General features: G+C 34.2%; 1 protein-coding gene across 1 annotated transcript in view; it reads left to right on the top strand.

Annotated features, from left to right (window-relative positions):
• Positions 1-17442, top strand: part of EYS (eyes shut homolog (Drosophila)) — a 2114515-nt gene that overhangs the window by 1016732 nt on the left and 1080341 nt on the right. Inside the window, exon 21 of the mRNA XM_025382342.1 lies at positions 1500-1699. Coding sequence (XP_025238127.1) covers positions 1500-1699 — 200 coding nt within the window. The remainder of the gene's footprint in view (positions 1-1499; positions 1700-17442) is intronic.

The raw sequence follows: 17442 nt of genomic DNA, 5'->3' as shown, positions 1-17442 counted from the left end.
TATTTTTAACATCATCTAATTTTCCAGTGGATAAATGATATTAATGCAATGGCTTCCATAATAGTCTTGTCAGTATGAGATTCTGTTGTTAACACTTTTTAAAAGTCACTAAATATTTGTAAGCATCGGTGTCAATTAATGAATAATAATTCTAGAAAATTATCACTTTTCAAGGTAAAATGCTGAGGAAGTATTTTATGTTTGCATATGCAATTATCCTTGAGAATGTAAGAACTCAAGACCTAGAGTGCAAAATGATTCAAGTTGGTTTAGGTTCATTAAGATATCTTTAGATAACTCATTGAAAATAATCAGTTTTACTAATGATGTCATAACTTTCCATAAATTATTTCTCAGAATTATGGGTGCAAATCTTTTCAGTTTACATTATGAAAAATAATGTCATACCATGTTTGTGGTACTATGACATGTGTTTTCTACAATGTAAGTGTGTATATATATGTGTGTGTGTGTGTGTGTGTGTATATATATACACCCTAAACTGTAAACTTAAAAGCATATGGTATGATATGGTAGAAGCTAAATATACAGAGAAACATATTTCTTGTTCAAATTAAGTGCCAAAACATTGAAATAGAGGCTGACTGAGCCCTTGGCCTTCAGAGTGGAGAAGAAAGAAAGATAATATTTACTGATCACATATGATGTTTAAGACACAGTGCCATTATTTTATTTAAGTCTCATAGCACACCATATGAGGTGGGTGGTATTATCACCATTTTGCACATCAATGTAGTTACAATAAATAAAATACCATTTGTTGAATAAATAAGTAAAGCTATGAGAAATTCTAAAATATTTTTAAGCATAAAAAGTAATAGGTATTATCCAGATTCTTCTAACTCTACAAGACATTTACACTTCTGCAGCTATAGGTGTCAGTAACGCTGGGCATACATTTGGACAAATGCATGGGAAAAAGTAGGTAATTAAAAGATTATGATTGGATTCAAACTTCAGCTGTTACAGGAGTTTTAGGTATTTTACATGGACATAAATCTATTGTGAAGTGTTTGTTCTAAGTATGTGATCAAGCCCAGAAATCCTTTGAAATTTCATGGAAGTACTATTAATCATTACCCTAGGAGAGCAGAGTTGAACTGGGGCTGTTTTGGGAAAACTCAGAGGTATGATAGACACTAAGGGCTAGTGAATTCTGTTATTATCTGCAGAGGAAATTTGCTTTAGCACCATTATTGGGGGCAGGGGCAGTTCTCTGACATGATACATGTTTTTATAAAGATTAATAATGATTTTTTTCTTGGTAAATCAGCAATAGAATATTTGACAGAGTCTTTCTGATAATAAAAGGTAAAAAAAAAACACTATTATAAACATATTTCAATTAACAGAGGAAGGAAATGTCAAACAAACTTGCACATCAGTTTTTTAGATTATGTTTCAATAAAAATATAATTTTATTAAAATGGTCAGCCTTATACTAATAATCAAATTTGATTCTCTATTTCTTAATCTAGGACTGCACATCCATGCCTTGTATGAATGAAGGCTTCTGTCAGAAGTCAGCACATGGATTTACTTGCATTTGCCCACGTGGATACTCTGGTGCATATTGTGGAAAAAGCATTGATAATTGTGCTGAGCCTGAACTTAATTCAGTCATCTGTCTTAATGGAGGGATTTGTGTTGATGACCCTGGACACACTTTTGACTGCAGGTCAGTATTTATTTACCCACAAGTAAGTAAATATATATTTAGGAGAGCTTATAAACATCCCACTAGTAATTCACTCTGCAATGTAAATACTAAGTTTTCAAGTAAGATTTTATCTCATATATATATATCTATATATGCACAACTTAGAAAATAACAGTTACAAAATGGCATTGCTTATATTTTCCAAATATCATATATTCATATCACGCCCATGTTTTGCTTTCCCAGTTAAATCATCCCTCATTTTATAATTGTTTTTATCTCTTCTCCTTTCTCAAAGTGGGTTTTTATTCTTTTTCTCTAATATTTTACACCAAATGAATGATTTGTTAATATTTCACATTTATAGCATAATTCCTAGCCAGAGATTCATTTCTGTTACTACTATGCCTATCTCTTGAGATCTTAATAAGTTATAAAAATTTTATTTGAGTTATAAAAGCAAATTATTCTATCACTATATTTTTAAACCACTTTTTAAAGGTATAGTTTTTAACTTTTTAGGAGATGAATATTTTTTCCCTTTGTTATTTCTGATTATATAATATATCCAATTGATTGGTCATGAGAATTTAGTCACTATCTGTTCAACTTGTAAAATAATAACTGAACCCAGGTATTAAAACATATACACACGTACTTTACCTCCTTTCAGTCTCATTTGTACCAGGAGATGTTAAGTTAAAATTTTTGAACTGTATTTCTGTCATATATCTTAAATTACTGACAGGTTTGCCATGTATATCTTGATATATAGTTATTTACTAGTAAAGTATACTTATCATTTCTATATTTTATTATTTCTTTTTAAGACACTAATATATTCTGTCTTCTATACAGTACTGTCACTTCCCTATTTTCTTTGTTCAGTATCTAAGGAGTGTTTTGCCTATTTTTATATTTTGATATCTACTGTATCATTTTTTTGGTGTATATCTCTAGTAAGACACACATAGATGCTAATTTCATATAAGTTCAAGAATATTAACTTACATTTAGCATAGGCAAACAATGTTTATTATTATGACATAGATATTAGTTATTACACATTGCCTAACATGCCATTTTTGTTTGTTATACACATGCGCCAGACATGTGTGTGTACCTGTGTGTATTTTAAATCCTTCTTTCTCATATCTTGTGTTTTGAACATGCTTTCTGTTTATTGTACTTTCATAGTTTGATAAAAGATAGTAAACATGTTTTTTATACAAATGGAAATTATATAAAACAAAATTATTAAAATGACCACTGCAAGGATTATCAGGGTTATAACCTAATAATTGCCTGGACTAAATCATTAATCATAAATTGAACATGTATTTCTGATGGATACAGTGTTAAAAATCAGAATTCAATTCATGGAAATACATTTTGTTCATTAAAAAAATTGATTATCAAAATAAGTAAACATAAACCTAAAATGTGTATTTTTACAATCTGTTAGTATTTGTTAAATCAAGCACTGTAAGAGCTCTTAGTCCATTTAGTGTTGCTATAACAGAATAACAGAGACTAGACTAGTGGTTTATTTGGCTTATGTTTCAAGTGGCTGAAAAGCCCAAGAGCATGGCATAGGCATCTGTTTGGCTTCTGGTGAGGGTTTCATGCTGCACCATAGGATGGCAGAGATGTGAATGTGGAAGCTGGAATGAAAAAAGGACAAAACAGGAGAGGCAACCTTGCTTTCTGATACCTACTCTAACCAGAACGAATCCCTTCTTGAGAGAATGAATCCAGTCTCATGAGAAACACTTTAATCTATTTTAAAGGTCTATTCACTGTGTAAGGCACCACCTCCCAACATTGCTGCACTAGGAATTAAGGTTCCAACATGAGTTTTGGTGTGGACATCTAAATCATAGCAAGCTCCTTTATAAATATTCCTTTTAGGGAAAAGTTATTTATGGGCTAGCTAGGTTCATTTTTTTTACAGCATGAAGCCAGTGGAATTCAGATTGAAGATGCCCGCTTCTTTTCTTGGCATATTTCCCAGGAACAAGCATGGGCATTCATTACTGCTATAAAGTTATTCAAATTGTATTTAAATATGAGTCATCTGTCTCCAAAATTATCGTTGCTGATTCAATGTGTTTAAAATCCTCTGAAGATCTGTCAGTGGTAATGCCTTGGGTGGTGCAGTTTCTATTGGGACTCCATGCTACAGTTGGTGCCAAGTCAACACAGTCCTTAGATAGTTTACTTACCAAAGAAAACTCATATTCTAGGAGGTAGTGCTTTTCAAGTTAAATTATCAGATTTGTTCATGGGTTAAGGGTTAATCTATAACATGTTTATGTAAAATCATAACAAAATTATTATTTGATATTTAGAAAAGGAAACTGAACTTATTGTTCTGAGTCCTATTTTGTGTTCTCTAAATTTAATTAAAAAGAATCATGTCACTGTTAAAAACCTGGTAAAATATTTTGTTGTTATTATCTTTATACTATTTTTGCTTCAGTGTTTATGCCAATCATAGTAAAAGTTAATGTCTTCATTCTTGTTGCTGGTTTGTTAATGAGTTTGCTAAAGTTTGTTGACTTTAATTGGGAAAATTACTCAACTTTATAACGTTGCACCTTAAGGGTATTTATCCTGAGGTCTTACTTGTGAGGAAAACTATTTTATTAAAATATTTCAGCCTTTAATGACCTGCAGAATATTCCATAGGCTTATTCTTATGATTATTTTAGAATTTTTTTCCAATTGAAGTTTAACACTGAATGACATTAAACAAACAAAAAAGATAAAGACTGCACTACCCTTTTAAATTGCCTGTAATTTGTTTAATTCCCAACTTAATATATTTTGCCGTGTTGTAAGATTCACATATTAATTTTAACTTGGTGAAATGTAAATTTCTTAGATCTTATCTTTGACTGAGGATGATACAGTAAATGCTGTCAGTTTGCTTTCATCTCCATCATTGCAAAAATGAAACCAAGGAATCGTCTATTTTCCTGAATGCTGTATGTTATAAATTCAGTTGATTCACTTCTTTCACAAAAGTTAACATGACTTTTATTTAATTAAAAACCACATAGAAAATATTTATTCCAATGACTGACATATAGAGAACTTATAATTTAATTCCCTTCTGTTTTTATTTCTGGAGTTTTAAGTGTTTATTCAAAATATGTGGTGTCATATGTTTCTCTTATTTATTTTTTCAAGTCGGGAGAATTTTTTTTAATTATTATTCTATTTGTCTTATGCAGATTGATACTGATTCACTCTTTCTGCATTCTACTTTGGGTGGCAATATTGCTTACATATTGTATATCACACGTTACAAAAGTTTCTTTGATGAAATTTTTTTTTCCTTTTTTAAAATGTTCAACTTTTATTATAGACTAAAGGACACATATACAGGTATGTTACAGGGGTAAATTACTTGATGCTGAGACTTGGGATCCCAAAAATCCCATCACCTAGGCCGTAAGCCTATGTCCCCTTTTCTCCCTTCTGCATTTAGTGATCCTCATTGTCTGTTGTTCCCATCTTTATGATCATGTGTATTCAATGTTTAGCTCCCACTTACATGGAGAACGTATGGTGTTTGGTTTTCTGTTGTTGTGTTAGGTCATTTAGGATCATGGCTTCCAGCTCCACTCATGTTTCTGCAAAGGGCATAATTTCATTATGTTTTGTGGCTGCATGGTACTCTATGGTGTATATGTATCACATTTTCTTTTTTCGATCCGCTCTTGATGGACACCTAGGTTGATTCTATATCCTTGCTATTGTGAACAACACAACTTAAAACTCTGTCCTTCGTGTATTTCACTTTTTTCAGTCTTTATATTTTTGTTCCTTCTCACATTTTTATTTACTGCTCAAACTTTTATCCAGTTTTTCTGAAATTTTATTATTTTAGATTCTTTTATTTTTTAATGCACCTTAGTTTTTCATTATTTTCATTCATTGTAAATGTAACACTCACTTAAAAAGCCACATTATTATCTTCTGTTTACAAAGTAGTTTATTCCAAGAGTTCGATTTTTTTCAAAGTTCATATAGCTGAACTCATCATTTTATTGTTACAGAATTACATTGACTCAAGAGTGTCAGTTTCTACCATTTTGTATCCCTGCTTTATTGATCTTCATGGTCGTTACCCAGATATATCAGAAGACCACTTTCATATCCTAACTCTATTTGCCAGATTCTTATTTATTGAATTATTTCTGTGTCTCCTAGACTATTTTAAATAATAAGACTGAACCATTAAGTGTCTGGGCAGAGGCAAGCATTAATAATACACAGGAACACCCATGAAAGCCTATTTTTACTACATGTGTTGTGGTTGCCAGGGTCTAAGGATCAAATTACTGCACAAATATGAGTCTAATAATCTTCCTCTATTGTTAAATTTTGAGTATTGGACCTCTCCAGGTCAGAGGTGTATCAGATTTACACTTTGTTCATTGCTGATTTCTCTCATGAAAACATTTTATTATTTTAAATTATTTTAGAACTAAGACAATGGTACATAATTAAGATAGCTAGTATTCATTAAAAAAAAAAAATCTTCCTAATGCAGTAACTAAATTTTGAAAGACAGGTAGATTTTTTGTTTTTTGGCAAGGATACATTTGTTATGGTAGTTAGCACAAATATACATACAGAAGAGTTTTATTTTGATGCAGAAAGAAAAAAAAATTACCAAGAAACCCAGATTAGATATAATTTTTTACACTTTGAGTTCAATGGTGTTGTCTAATGTTCTCAGGCACATGTAGAGCCACTGAACCTGTTAGGAATTTATATTCTGTGCAACAGATTTGTAAATTTATAAGTTGATTTATATATGGAGTCCTTTCAAAGCAAAATAAACCTCATGTTGTCTCAGTTAAATTATGTATTTGATATATACAAATATAAAGCTAGGTATAAACCCATTATATTTATTGTTGTTATATAACTATAAAAAAGTTTTAAAGTTCAATGAAAGCTATAAGCCTAATTGAATTGTTACCATTAAATGCTAATTTAATGTGATACACTCTGATGTTGCTACCTTATGACATTGTCTACGTCAGTGTCCCCTTGCTTCAGTGTGCCAGTTGAAAATATAATTCTTCCAAAGCATGGTTCATACTGTAAATCCCTAGTGTGCTATATAATGATCATAGGTAGATTCTTTAAACAGGAAGGGAAGGGAAGAGAAGGGAAGGGAAGGGAAGAAGGGAAGCGAAGAAGGGAAGGAAGGAAAGGAAGGGAAGAAGAGAAGGGAAGGGAGGAAGGAAGGAGGGAGGAAGGAAAGAAGTAAAGAAAGGAGGAAGGAGGAAGGAAGTAAAAAAAGGAGGGAGGGAGGGAGGGAGGGAGGAAGGAAGGGAAGGAAGGACTTAAGCCTGACTGTTTGGAAAGTGACTCTGGATAGTAAAATGAATGAACCACGGACATATAGTTAGTCTCCTTATTACTGTGGACAAATAGATAGGCAGTATTGCTTTGCATACTGAAATAAAATAAAAGCTAACTGTTTCAAGCAAAATAAGTTAGTATTTCTTTTAGATAAACAGTTACTTAGATGTTAGGTGTGCAGTAACATATCATTCTATAACCATATTTCAGGTGATTTATAGAGAAGTGAATGGACATTTTAAACACCTAACTTATTTTTAGCAATATATGTTTTAGACAATCCAAACATTTAAGTGATTGACTTTATATTACTTAATGAAGAAATGCCAATCTAATAATATGCACATCTGAAGTAGAGAAAAGTTACATGACAAATAATATATAAGATTTTCAAAGTCTTTGCCGTTCCCAAACTGTATTTAATTTAAAATAATTGAAAATATTTTTGTGCAGAAAATATAATACCTGATGATTTCATTTCTAGTTGTAAACTCAATTGAGTTTTAGGGCTGAGGGAGATTATAGAGATTACCTTTAGTGTCCTAGTTATTACATAGGTGACAAGGCAAAGGCCTAAAGAGGTTTGTACTCTGTCAATCATCAAAACTGAAGTCAGAATCAGTGGGAAAGTCAATACCAGAATTCAATGCATTGCTCATTTATTTTTATTATAGTATATTTTATTTGAAATATGAAATACAAGAGAAAAAATATATGGTAAAAAGAGAAGAAATGTTTATAGTCAGATATCATGACTATTCTCCTTGCAGTTAAACATCTATATTGCATTTTATTTCCTGGTGCAAAGTTTAAAGACATTAATGACTTTGTTCAGTGTAATAATGGCTGCTTTCAGAAATCCATAAGTATTATTAACCATGTGTAACACTTTAATAGCATTTTAATGCATGTAAGTTTTATTAAACTATAAAAACTATGTTGAAATTACACTAAAATTCAAATTAGGCTCACACAGCAGAGGACTACAGAAATAAGCAAAAACATTATATATAACTTTTTTCAATCTGTAGATCACACAGAATTTAGGAAATAATTTATAAAACAAAGCACTGAGACACAAAGATAGTTGGTTTGTTTTTAATATGTTAAACCCCGTTCCAGGCATTTTGTTTTTTTTTCCATAGTGCTCTCTGCCTTTGCCTTACAGACTCCTCATCCATCCCCACAACTTTCCCACCATCCAGCTCCAAATTTCCCTTTAATCTTATATGATTTTTTCCCAGATTTGATTCTCCTTGGTCATTATCTCCATATTTTTTAAGTGTTTCATGTTCTTGTCCTTATTATTTACTTAAGCTTTATTACTCTTTCTACCTTGAAATGAGCATAATTAATTCACAGTAATTATATATTAAAAGATTAGTAAGCTTTAATGTTTGATTCCTCACAGTTTCAAGTTTCTTTTTAAAAAGATGGCAGGAAAATCAGTAAAAGTGAATTATTTTTAATTATATATTCTTAGGGACAACAATATCCTATGATATTGTTAAACAAACTATTTGAGAGAAGTAATCCATACTGGTATCATACTGAGGAAGGACAGATGCTATTTTTTTATATGCTTCGATAAAAAACTCCAAAATAAAGGCTAAGAGAAGTTAGGTAACTTATCATGGTTACAGGGTAGAGATATTGATTGTACACTAATCCATTTTCAACTCTCATTAATCAACTTAGCATGAAGTTAATTAGTTTTACAACTTGAAAAAAGATGTTGGTATTTTATTTTATTTTATTTTATTTTTTTTTTTTGAGACAGAGTCTCGCTCTGTCGCCCAGGCTGGAGTGCAGTGGCGCAATCTCGGCTCACTGCAAGCTCCGCCTCCCGGGTTCACGCCATTCTCCTGCCTCAGCCTCCTGAGTAGCTGGGACTACAGGCGCCCGCCACCGCGCCCGGCTAATTTCTTTTGTATTTTTAGTAGAAACGGGGTTTCACCATGGTCTCGATCTCCTGACCTTGTGATCCGCCCGCCTCGGCCTCCCAAAGTGCTGGGATTACAGGCGTGAGCCACCGCGCCCGGCCGATGTTGGTATTTTAACAGCCGTAGTTTAGGTGACATTTTATTAAATAGAGATTATGTTTTCAAAAATAAAAGATGGAACATGTAATACTCTAAATTTATGACTAAATTATTACTTCACAACATGGAGAGATTCAAATTTAAAACATCAACCTATTTTAATTTTTTAATATAAAGTATTCTTATTAGTAATTATGTTGTAATTTTAAAATTATATTTTATCCATCAAATTAGTAGGCCTTTTCCTATATTCACATGTAAGATTTTTTTTATAATTTCATTTCATAATAATGAAATCTTTTTCTGATGACCTCCTAAACTATCACATATAATATAATTATATGTGATAATTACTTATAATTACTTACTGAATATTTTTCTTTGTTCATGTTTTAAATAAAATTACTAGAATTTCAAATTTCCTTAGGATTTTTTAAATTATGTATTTTTGTACTTTAGTTCTCCAAATCAGAATTTTTGCAATACTTATCAGATTTTCAAATATTATTAACAAATTGAATCAATCTAAAATATAATTTTACTAAATAAATATTATTATAAAATAATAAATTAGAATTGCATTAAAATTTGTGTATTTCCAGCTTTTGCATAACCTTTGGAACTGATTTTGAATATAATACCTTATACACCTTTCCTGTCTAGTCCTGTTATGATTTCTACTTTTCTGAGTCATTCCATAGATAAATAAATAAAAATATATTTTGAGTAGTGAGAATTTATTATGGTTTGCCTTTCAAAATACCTGGCAATAATTTATTATCAAATTATTACTCTTGAAAGGTAAATCTAGATTATTTTCTAGATAAAATAAATGTCAACTGCACTAACTGTGATGGTAAACCACAGTTAGTGATCACATGTTCAATCAAAAATTTAAACGAGTAACAGAAAAAGCCTGTGCATTCAATATAATAGATTTTATTCTATAAAACACAAACAGTGTTTGCTCAACAGCATCAAGTTCAATTTTAAACATACATCTGTTTATTCCATTTGGGGATACAATTAAGATCACTTTATTACCATAAGTAGAAAATAAAATGAGACTACTCATTTAATTCACCAAGTGAATTTACATTAAAGAGTATTTGATTTCCACATAAAATTACACTGAAAATTGGCAACTGCTGTATTTTTTTAGGCAACTAATTGATTTCAAAATAAGATTAAAAAGTTAATATCATGGTTCATCTAATTATTTTATAACTTAATTCAGCAAATATTTCTTGGAAAACTACTATGTACAAAAAAATCATTGCAGCTGGAATTTGAAAATTGAGAAATCATAGCTGTACCTGTATTTCCTTCAGAAGTTCTTATAAATAGATTTTAGCAGAAGAAAATATGTATGTGATATATTTTAATAGGATGATTATGTCCATTCAAAATTACAAATTAGTTTTAGTCTCCAATCATAAATATGTGAATTTTTTGTGTATATTAAAATATATTTGTGATTGTTTCACAAATAAATACACAGATATATTCAAATTCCTTTCCTTTGATGAGGTAGAAATAAGTTTCTATTGTTTAAAACACCTTTATCAAACATAGGTTGCTTTACTATATCATCAGATTCCAAGAGCCAAAGAGGAGCATATATGATCCATAGGATCAAACATGACTAATTACAATTCTGTATTTCTTGAAATCAAAAGGAAAAATGAAGGAAAATAAACAATTTAACCATATTAAAGAGAGTTGTGACACTAATAATTATGGTTTTATGATAGTTTGTTTGGCATAATTACCAGACAGTTAATGAGTTTGGTGGTTTTCTGCGGCAAGATAGAGAAATATTAAAAAATGTTTCACCATTTAAATTTTGGTAAGAATAAAAGTGAATTGTTATATGTCACATTTCTTTTAATTTACTAAATAGATTGTGAAAATAAGTAAATATTGATGTCCAGTTCTACTATCTTTACTATTAATTGCTATACCACTTTACTAATTCCTATCAAAGTTCATCTTTAATAATACTAAACAAGTTATACCAAGTATACTGAATTTTCTAGAGAAAGAGTTCAAATTATTTTAACTGATAAATATCAAATGGCTGTCTCAATGCAAAATGTGATGCCTTTAATCAATAACAAGTTTACTGTAATAAATTATATACCTCCAGATAATTTTAATTGTAGGTATGGCCCATCTGGACCAGCCACTGCAAAGACACTAGCTGCAGTAGGTGAGGCACAGCCAGGGTTACCCTCCACAGAACAGGCAGGAACCACGCCCCTTTCCAAGTTTGTTGGGTGGGAGCCCTGCCCTCCCGGGCGCAGCTGCAGCCACCCAGCCGTGGCTGTGAACCCAGGCATCCCTGTGCTCTGGGGGCCCTGGGAATCCTACCCCATGGCCCCACAGTGTTGGAAGTACCTGCTCTTGCTGCCTGGACTCTCCCCACTCCTGGCACCTGCTCCAATTTTGGAGCAAGACTGAGGCCAAGCCTAGGTGCTGTCAGGACCGGCCAGGTGTGCCCATGCTTGGGGTTATGCTGACATGCCAGCCCTCTGCCACCTTGGCCCCCTCCAGACTTTGGGTGCTGACAAGCACAAGAGGGAGGCCAAGGGGATGCTGAGGGTGGCTCCCTGTGGACCCGCAGATGCCCCTCCACAAGAACAGCCTGAGTGCCTTAGACAACATGATTGATGGTAGCGGAAGGCAGACAGGCTTCTGGGCAGAAAGGGGTGGGTCCCCATTGATGCCCCACCTTCAAGCCAGGGAAGGCCTGAAGCATGGGGCCAGACTGTCAGTTCCGGGTGGAGTCTACTGCGGGATTTAGAACTCATGGTGCTTTTTCCAGACGCAACCACGGCCAATCAGCACACACTTCCTCCCTTCTGAAGTCTATAAACCACCCCTGCCACACACCTTCAGTCCCCCTACTCAGCCAGACTCAGAGAGACATCTGGACGACCAGCTGTGGAAAGGAGCTACCCAATTTGAGTCTCCTTGACTTGTAGGGACAACCTGCCTATGAAAAGGAGCTACCCACTCCAGATTTCCTCTCTGCAGAGAGCTGGAAAGGAGCTACCCGTTCTGGGTCTCCTGGGATAACCTGCCTGCAGAAAGGAACTACCCACTTCGAGTCTCCTAAGAGCTGTTCTACTGCTCAATGAAGCTCCTCTCCAAGCTTCTGAGGACCACGTGACATCTCCAAGCTTCTGGGAACCACTGCATTCCCCTCGTCCAGATGTGGGTGCCTGCAGTGGGAACTACGTGCAGTACATCTGGTCCAGCTGTAGCCTTGCATGGAGCTGGCATCTGTGCCAGCGCCTGGAGCTGCCCACCCCACCACAGCAGCTGGTGTCTTCACAACAGACACTCCAGAGGGCTTGCAGCTACCATCAGTTTAGCCAAATAATTGTGGCAAATCAGTTTAATCTCAGCAGATGTTCACTAAGAGATAAATAGATGATAAATGATAGACAGATGATTAGACACATAGATAGATGATACATAAAATCTCTTTACATGAATCAAACTGGCAAATAACTGATTTTAACCAGGGAACTTACTGGTAACCTTCATCTTTAGATAGTTTAATTAATAGAGAATAAACAGAGAAGGGATGATGCTAAAAATAACTTACCTGCATATTTCAATTTTGCACTAACACTTTAGATAAATTAGTAGTGTGAAAGGATGAAATATGAATGAAGAAGTATCAATTTAAAAGAATTTTATGAATTAGGATAATATAAAATTAAGTTTATTTTGTTTTTTGTTTTGGTGGCAGCCATTTACAATATTTATAGGTCTGCTTCATTTGATAAGAGAAGGTTACCAGGAAAGAGCAAGGGTACTGGAACGGAAAGAATTACACATTCAAAAACCTTGTTTGGTTACTGTTTAGGAAGCTTAGAAATTTGTTATAACTCGGCCGGACGTGGTGGCTCACTCCTGTAATCCTAGCACTTTGGGAGGCTGAGGCAGGCGGATCACGAGTTCAGGAGTTCGAGACCATCCTGGCTAACACGGTGAAACTCCATCTCTACTAAAAATAAAAAATAAATAAAAAAAATAAAAAAATTAGCCTGGAGTGATGGCGGGCACCTGTAGTCCCAGCTACTCAGGCTAAGGCAGGAGAATGGCGTGAACCCGGGAGGCTGAGCGTGCAGTGAGCCGAGATCGCGCCACTGCACTCCAGCCTGAGCAACAGAGCGAAACTCTGTCTCAAAAAACAATAATAAATAAATAATAAATAAAATAAAAAATTAAAAAAGAAATTTGTTATAATTCTCATAACAAATTTGTCTCATTTATTAAATAGCATGGTCTACACTAATTTTGCACCAACACTTTAGATAAATTAGTAGTGTGAAATCAGAATGTTAATCCAGTGTTCATCAGAATGTGGCAGGGAACTTCATGAGGCAGGCAAAGATAAATTGGCAAAGATAAACTTGTTTAGAGAATCTCTCCTCAGCAACTAGTTGAGACAGGTGTGGTACATTTCTTTCTTTTTTTTTTTTTTTTTTTTTTGAGACGGAGTCTCGCTGTGCTCCCAGGCTGGAGTGCAGTGGCGTGATCTCGGCTCACTGCAAGCTCCGCCTCCCGGGTTCACGCCATTCTCCCGCCTCAGCCTCCCAAGTAGCTGAGACTACAGGCGCCCGCCACCACGCCCGGCTAGTTTTTTTTTTTTTTTTTTTTTGTATTTTTAGTAGAGACGGGGTTTCACCATGTTAGCCAGGATAGTCTCGATCTCCTGACCTCGTGATCCACCCGCCTCGGCCTCCCAAAGTGCTGGGATTACAGGCTTGAGCCACCGCGCCCGGCCAAGACAGGTGTGGTACATTTCTTTCTATCCCTTCCACTTTCTTATTTCTCCTCATGAAGCCTGGCTTGCCAATCTATGTCATAGGTGATTATGAAATAATTCAAATAAAATTATCATATGATTTTGTCTCTTCTTTGTACTCTTTTTCTCTTTGATATAATTCTGACACACCTAATAGCCTTTTCATTTTAAATAAAAGAATTTTAATAAAATACATTTAAAAGGATTGGAAAAACACATAATGGCTAAATATCTGTAAAATGTTCAATTAATCAACAAGGTAGAAATTTACAGAGTCAGTTATCATCAACCCAGAGTATATAACAATTTCAGCAGCTTTTTCTTCTTTTAAAAAGTGGATGCAAAAACATGTTAAATTATACGTAAGTAACTTTGGATGTGAAACATTCCACACCATTTTTTTTTTTATATATATATACTTTAAGTTCTAGGGTACATATGCACAACGTGCAGGTTTGTTACATATGTATACATGTGCTATGTTGCTGTGCTGCACCCATTAACTCATCATTTACATTAAGTATATCTCCTAATGCTATCCCTCCCCCATCCCCTCTCCCCACTGTAGGCCCCAGTGTGTGATGTTCCCCTTCCTGTGTCCAAGTGATCTCATTGTTCAATTCCCACCTATGAGTGAGAACATGCAGTGTTTGGTTTTCTGTTCTTGCGATAGTTTGCTGAGAACGATGGTTTCCAGCTACATCCATGTCCCTACAAAGGACACGAACTCATCCTTTTTTACGGCTGCATAGTATTCCATGGTGTATATGTTGCCCATTTTTTTTTTTTTTTTTTTTTTTTTTTTTTTTTTTTTTGGGGACGGAGTCTCGCTCTGTCACCCAGGCTGGAGTGCAGTGGCCGGATCTCAGCTCACTGCAAGCTCCGCCTCCCGGGTTCACGCCATTCTCCTGCCTCAGCCTCCCGAGTAGCTGGGACTACAGGCGTCCGCCACATCGCCCGGCTAGTTTTTTGTATTTTTTAGTAGAGACGGGGTTTCACCGTGTTAGCCAGGATGGTCTCGATCTCCTGACCTCGTGATCCACCCGTCTCGGCCTCCCAAAGTGCTGGGATTACAGGCTTGAGCCACCGCGCCCGGCCGTGCCACATTTTCTTAATCCAATCTGTCACGGATGGACATTTAGGTTGCTTTCAAGTCTTTTTTTTTTTTGAGACGGAGTCTTGCTCTGCCACCCAAGCTGGAGTGCAGTGGCCGGATCTCAGCTCACTGCAAGCTCCACCTCCCGGGTTCACGCCATTCTCCTGCCTCAGCCTCCGGAGTAGCTGGGACTACCGGCGCCTGCCACCTCGCCCGGCTAGTTTTTTGTATTTTTTTTTAGTAGAGACGGGGTTTCACCGTGTCAGCCAGGATGGTCTGGATCTCCTGACCTCGTGATCCGCCCGTCTCGGCCTCCCAAAGTGCTGGGATTACAGGCTTGAGCCACCGCGCCCGGCCGCTTCCAAGTCTTTGCTATTGTGAATAGTGCCACAATAAACATACGTGTGCATGTGTCTTTATAGCAGCATGATTTATAATCCTTTGGGTATATACCAAGTAATGGGATGACTGGGTCAAATGGTATTTCTAGTTCTAGATCCTTGAGGAATCACCACACTGTCTTCCACAATGGTTGAACTAGTTTACACTCCCACCAACAGTGTAAAAGTGTTCCTGTTTCTCCACATCCTCTCCAGCACCTGTTGTTTCCTGACTTTTTAATGATTGCCATTCTAACTGGTGTGAGATGGTATCTCATTGTGGTTTTGATTTGCATTTCTCTATAATCTGTATAGTATATTATTTGAATGAATTGATAAACATTTTTTTCTGTGTATATAATTTAGCAATTCTTTTTAGAATGGTGTGGTTTTTAGTCTGTATTTGAGTTATTAGTAGTGAGAAAAATATAAACACTTCTTTTTTCTTCAGAAGTAGATCTTTGTTAAATTATTTTTAGTGCTTAATGCTTGCCCTATATAAAAAAAAAAAAAAAAATTTGACTTCTGCAAATATGCATGTGCTATTTTTCAATCTTTTAAACTTATGACTGGCCCTAAAATGATGATTTTTTTAAAAACATTCAGATGTTTTCTGGAAGTGATGCCGTTTTGAAAGTAAGGATGTATTTCTCAGAACTATAAAGTTATAAAAATTGAAGTAGAATTAGTTAAAAGAAACAATGAGATAAATTTCTCATTATTTAGAAAGACAGTTCATTCAGATGAGAGGGGGGTAAAGAAATACTAATTTTGAACACTGATTCTTTATTGTGCTTAATGTGTGTTTCTATTATGGCAGATTAATCTGACATGTGCAATTGTAAAAAAAATGTTCAAAATTCAGATCCTTTTGTTCATTGTTTTCAAAAATGTAACCCATGCTTGCAGCTAGATTTTTAAATTTTAGCTACACTGAATAAGTCCTATTCACATTGAAAACAAAAAGCTTTCTATCGATATGATTATTTATTTTTATTATTTAAGTAAAAAAGTAAAAAAGCTAATGTCAGTGTATGGAATTATATGGTATTTTACTTTTCTGCTGTTAATGTTTTAATGTATAGGAAAGCCTACTTATACAATTGTGTTAATGCAAAAACAGGACAGGAATCTAAAGAGTTAAATAAGGGGCAAGACTAAACTTTAAAAAAAAAAAACAAAAAACCTTCCCCTAGAAAAAAATAGATTAAACTCTCTGGTTATACTTTCCTTATGTAGGTGTGGAGATATTTGAATATGTGAAAAAAAAAAAAAAACTGCATATGTTTTCTTTTGGCTCTCATAACATTTTTGGTTTGCTTCAATGGTTTAAAAGAAATTTTCAGAAAGTTCTAACTCTTCCACAGTAAAAGCCAGTGTCAGAATTTGATCTCTGCCTACCTGATTGAAGAGAATTAAACTTTAATGCCACATTCTGTAGTCTAGGTTGATAGTACTTTTTCATCAAAGACATTAGGCAGTAAGGAAAGAAAAAAAAATTCTCATGCTTCTTATTGTCAGTGGAATTACTGTATCTCCACAGGTCAGGGCATCTGTACATTTGCAGCATACTTTAGTTCTTTAGCAATACCTTTTGTAGACCAATTTATATAGCTGAAAACTCTTCTTGCTTTCCAATTTTAAAAGCAGGATTTTGATTTCTCTTTATCCATAAAAGTTTTCCAAGCTTCTTGCAAAATTTTTCAGTTCAGCAGAACTATAAACCTGATAGTGATATTTTGGAAGATAAAAAGGATTATATTTTGAGTTTTTTTTAACTTGAAAGATCAATGTATTTGTGTATTTGTGTGTGAGCATGTATATTATAGAGAGACAAAGAAAGTCAGAGAATATTATTAGTATTTCCCATTTCTGTAGAAATAGAAAGATATTCACTTTGCTTACTCTCAAAAAACTGCAGATTAAATTGTCCAATTATACTTTATTTATGCAGGTATTCAGATACTTAAATACATGAAAAATTTTAAAACTACAAATGTTTTCTTTTGGCTCCTGTAACATTTTTTATT

The sequence above is a fragment of the Theropithecus gelada genome, chromosome 4 (genome assembly GCF_003255815.1).
Source record: "Theropithecus gelada isolate Dixy chromosome 4, Tgel_1.0, whole genome shotgun sequence".
Classification (NCBI taxonomy): Eukaryota; Metazoa; Chordata; class Mammalia; order Primates; family Cercopithecidae; genus Theropithecus; species Theropithecus gelada.
Note: the sequence above shows the minus strand (reverse complement) of the source record. Positions and strands in the feature narration are given on the sequence as shown.